General features: G+C 36.3%; 1 protein-coding gene across 1 annotated transcript; it reads left to right on the top strand.

Moving 5' to 3' along the window:
- Positions 1-440: 440 nt before the first annotated feature.
- Positions 441-1,636, top strand: LOC149201953 (abscisic stress-ripening protein 3-like). The gene is made up of 2 exons (XM_089399868.1): positions 441-1,035; positions 1,287-1,636. Exons 1-2 carry the CDS (start codon positions 832-834, stop codon positions 1,470-1,472), a joined length of 390 nt encoding a protein of 129 aa, XP_089255994.1. The 5' UTR covers positions 441-831; the 3' UTR covers positions 1,473-1,636.
- The last annotated feature ends 3,625 nt before the right edge of the window (positions 1,637-5,261 follow it).

Below are 5,261 nucleotides of genomic sequence, written 5' to 3'. Positions count from 1 at the left end.
TTTAAAATATTATTAATATATTATGGGAAAGAGAAATACTTACATCCAATCAATATTTAAGGAGAATATATATATATATATATATATATTTATTTATTTATTTATTTATTGGTAATATATATTTTGAAATTTTGAATGAAAATATGAAAGCTAAATTATATAAAATTATTATTAATAAAACGTTTTCAGGAAAGAAATAAAATTATTAATATAAACAAAGACCCGCGTTTAGCAGTGGATGAGGATGAAGAGTTTAAAAACCGCGTCTATTCTGAAAACAACGCTCATACTGAGACCTTCCTGTGCGCCTTCTTGTGTAGCTCTCCATACCTGCACCCACGCGTTCAATAATCGCGCGTTTCGATTGACGAATTATTAATTATGGCTCTGCCATTCCTTCACACTCAACATATCCCATCAACGTCCGCTGCATTGTGCTCGGCTTCTTCCTCTGGTTTGACCGCCCAGAACATTCTGGTGGCAGTGGGCTCTTGACTTCTGCGCTTTCTACGCGTTATTCTTTGCTTAATAGCGAAGGTTCTTATCCAACGCCCGCTATATATAACAACGTCTATGTTCCTTCCCCATCTCATCTCATCTCATAGGCAAGCGTTTAAGTTTAAAGCATTGCGACTGTGTAGAAACCATTGTGTGCATTTTCGTCGATTGTGATCGAATTCAGTTCTGTTTCTACGCGTTATTCTTTGCCTGTGTTCCTTCCCCTCTTATCTCATTTGCGAAGCGTTAAACTATTGCAACTGTGTAGAAACCATTCTGTTCATTTTCTTGGACTGTGATCAAATTCAGTTGTGTTTCTAAGCATTCGAAAAGATGGGTCACAAGAATCATGAGCACCACCATCATAAGGAAATGGAAACCAAGAACGCCCCCTCCGGGATTCCTTACTCTGGCACAACGAGTACGTATAAGCTGAATGAATCAGAATACGAGAGGGCAAGGAAAGACGAGAAGCATCATAAGCGTATGGGACATTTGGGGGAAATGGGAGCAGCGGCTGCCGGAGCGTTTGCAATGGTACTGCATATATCCTTTACTCATTAATTCTAAATTTTCATATCCAAATGTCGAGTAAAGTATATTTAGGTCGTCCACGATGTTAATCGTATCTAGTCAGATCAACTCATGGAATATATATCCTTGTATTGTTTCTTGTATTTTGTGCAGTCTTCATAAACTAGAATACGCCCAAAACCAGAATCGTTTCGATGATTTTTATAATGTAAGAAAGTGAGTCTGTATATTAATGTAGTTTGACATGTGTGCAGCATGAGAAGCACCAAGTAAAGAAGGATCCGGAACACGCAGAGAGACATAAGATGCAAGAAAAGATTGCGGCCACAGTTGCAGTTGGAGCAGGGGGATATGCCGTCCATGAACATCACAAGAGGGAGGAGTCGAAGAAGCAAGCAAAAGAAGCTCATGGAAAAAAACATCACCACCATCTATTTTAGCACATCATGTATTCGCTTAAAATAATAAATCTGTTCATGTCAGTCACATAATTTGTTCATTTGTTGGATGGTTCGTCCGCCAATCCAAATAAACATTGCATGGCGAATATTATATTGTTATGAAAGTAGAATGTCTGGAGCTTGTGATTTAGCGCCATTTCTATTATTTGCACTGATATGTATGGAAACCACCTCGTTCGTTTTTTTCGCTTTGGTCCTTCCTTTCCGGTCAACAATTTCGCGGTGTATTAATACACCGCGCATAAATATTTTCTTGGTAATCTATTTTCGCAAGTTACAACGGGCAAAACAAAGTTCAACTTTCAAAGTTTCAAACCAAAAAATTGCGTAGCAGCACATTTTTGTATTACTATTTTGAAAGAAGGTTTCACCTCTCAAAAATAGTTACGTTATTTTTCTATTATTTCCAAAATACGAATATTATAATAAAATCTATTTATATATCAAAACGTAGTGTTTTAATGCATATCATCATTTTAATATCAACCCGTCATTTAATATGATCGGGCAATAAATTTAAAATGGCCATTATATTTATAATGACATCTCTATTACGAACCGACCTATGCCACATCATGCTAACATCTCTCCACTCTAATATGATAGAGAAGTTTGACTATGCATAACATATTTATATTATTGTACATTTAATTCATATCGGGATGGATTTCTCCATCAAAAGAATAGTGTGAAGAATATGGCATTCTGATTTAATGGAAAAAAAATTTAAATGGATTATTTTTGTTATTTTTATATAGTAATTATATTACTAATTTAATAAAATGTATATCTTATTGGTTAGGTTTGATAAAGTTTACAGATTTTGTTGGATTAAAATATAATTTAAAATTTATCTTAATTGGTTTAATAAATTAGATCTATTTATGTTTATGATTGTATTTAAGTTGTTAATAGTAAATATAGCTAAAAGGTAAAATAAGAATATTTATTTAGATGAAGAATTGACCTAAATAGTGTATCAGTTTTCTCGTTAGATATGGATAACTCAAGATATGAGGACCGGTAGACCACACATATAGGACTATTGTTGACCTCTCAGTGAGGGGGCCACTAGCATGACCTGTCAACGAGGGGGCCACTAGCATGAGGCAATAACTTAACAGCGTATTCCCTTGCACCCACATGGGATGAAAGAAATGAGGCTACAAAAGAATTAACTAACAACTCAAATTTTACTTTTAGGGGTGCTATCTCTATATAGGGGTCATTCTACCCACTAGCCCACCCTGCACCTCTACCCAACAAACCACTTTACTTATTCCTAATTTTCCTTCCCTAATTTTGACATATACCTCCTCAATACTCCCACTACATGTGCAATATTTAAAGTAATACATACCATTACACATCAAACTTGGAATTGCATTTGCATATAGAATAAGTGACATATATTCTTCTCTTCCCTTATTTTAAGACAAGTATCCACTACACTTACTACAATAGGTATTTTACTAGTTTACATTCTTATTAAACCAAAGTAATATTGCCTCTCCATACTTCTTCAAAATTTCTTCGTGTCCTAATTTCTTTTAATTTACATGTCGAAGACAGAATTTACAGCACCGAGTTCACCAAGTTCCGTCATGTCAAATTTAAAAGACAATTAAAACCAGTGAAGAACTCTCGCACCGTCGCTTCGAAATCCATGCACTTATGCTTAATTCTACACAACTAGTGCTTTATAGCATCGAAAACCTCCTTTATAATTAGCGTGATTCCAACTAATCTGGTCCTGGTCTCCTTTGAATTTTTTGGCAAATGAAAAAATCCCGAGACTATATAGACATACCCAATTTAAAATGAGACCGGGGATATCGCCACGTGGGATGTTGCTCGAATCAAGGCCCAATTGGCCCAAATCATCCCACAGACTAACAAACATAGGTCTCTCCTTCTTCTAAAAGCAGCACACTTGTTTTTACAAGAAATTTGCTACTTCTAAATATTATAATTACAAATCGAGGGGAAATTTCAGGATTCTTTTTATGTTCTAAAGAAAATGAATTTCAGAGGAGTGAGTATCATAGTTCCATATACATTTGAATCTGGTGCTCACACATTCTAGTCTTTAGATGATTTTACGCACATTCTTTGTGAACTCCGCAGGGTAAAGGATTTTCATGTACCATCTTCCCATGGAATTCTAGGCAGATATCTTCAAAGAGTGCGAGTCCTCAATTTTACACACGTCAAGAACATCTTCGTTGTTTCGGCTCTCGCGATTTTCCTTTAAATTTGACACTTTTACACATGTCAATAACATCTTTGTTGTTTCGGTTGTCACAATTTTCCTTTAAATTTGACACTTTTGATAAATCAAAGCCATTGATCATGACATTAGATTCGTTATGTGGGCTTTGGTTCATATTGTTGTCGCCATCCCCTCTAATGTTAGTTGGTGCAACCACATTTTTCCTTACCGACCCCAAACCAGCACGATATCTACAGTGTTTTATCAACCCATATCTACAGTGTTTTATCAACCCGGTAATCATGTTAAGAAATGTTTCTCTAAAATCCTCGAGAGACAAATATCAACACCTTCCTGCTTTTCTCACTATTTCAGCCATTTTCGTGATAGGTTCAGAGGAGTGCATTTCTGGTAAATACAACAAACAAAAAACAGGAGATTTCAAAACAGAAGACAAAGCACAAGACAACAACGGAGAAAAGACTTATATTACACAGTGGCCTTGGCTTGGCTTTCATTGCTCAGGCAGAGGAGAGATTACAAATTTCATTTTAGATTTTAGAATTAATATCACGAAAATAACCCTCAAAATTATAAAAATAATTGCGATAAATTTTTTTAAGTTAGTATCAATGATTGCCTTTCTATGCTTTTATGATTTCAAATTACTCCATGTTGATTGTTTGTTTTTTTTTCCTAATACTTAAGTTAACTTGAACCTGAATTACCACTTTGTATTGATAACATGTGTAAAGTTTTTTAGTTTTGAATTGGAATTTCAATGTGAACAATAATCTTATAACATTTTGAATTTTTATTACTATGTAGTTTATTACCTTCTATTTTATATTTAATATCACTACTATAACAATCAAAAGTATGGAAATCACTAAGATTAAAATGAAAGAAGTAAACAAATGTATGCAAAAGTTGACTTGGGAAATTTACTACTAGAAAACATTGTATGAGAAGGTGTTAAATAAGTACTTTTGATGAAGTATTAGATAGGGATAGGGAGCGGATCTGAAGAAATGGAAATCTATCGTGGAGCAGAGCTTGAGGAGGTGACGAAGAGGGTTTTTGCAGGTTTCGCTCATGCACGTTGTCAGTCTTTCGCCCAGGGAAACAACGACAAACACAAACCCGACCCCGTGTGTAAGGCCTTCGAGCCGCGGTGCGACGGGCGCCGGGCGAGGTCGTGCACGCGGGCGCAGGCAGGTGCGCTGAACGACGGAAGTGCGACGCGACTGCGACGTTTGTGCGACGATCTGCGGACACAATGCGACATAAAATGCGATGATAGGTGCAAACACTTAATTCGACTAAGTTTTGGGCGAGGTTTATATGCGATGTTAAAAGAATGTGCAACCGACTTATAAAACGTGAGCGTGTGGGCATGAGTGCCAACTTGTGGGGGTCGGCCATGGGGCTGCACACCCCTTGAAACATACGCATGGAATGGTATAAATGTAAAGAGATTTGAGCTCATTTGTTCACCAACGAATTGGATCATCACTTCTACGCACAAGTGAGGGGTAAAACTGCGCAAGGAAGAG

Source organism: Pinus tabuliformis, chromosome 2_1 (assembly GCF_031772625.1).
Source record: "Pinus tabuliformis cultivar Carrire ecotype Pingquan chromosome 2_1, CPIR1, whole genome shotgun sequence".
Classification (NCBI taxonomy): Eukaryota; Viridiplantae; Streptophyta; class Pinopsida; order Pinales; family Pinaceae; genus Pinus; species Pinus tabuliformis.
The sequence above is the reverse complement of the archived record's forward strand: the minus strand, read 5'-3'. Positions and strand labels throughout refer to the sequence as shown.

Excerpts from the sequence above, each read along its gene's own strand:
- LOC149201953 (XM_089399868.1), top strand. The coding sequence starts at position 832 with ATGGGTCACAAGAATCATGAGCACCACCATCATAAGGAAATGGAAACC. Across the intron at positions 1,036-1,286 it reads CTGCCGGAGCGTTTGCAATG|CATGAGAAGCACCAAGTAAA; the intron begins GTACTGCATATA and ends ACATGTGTGCAG.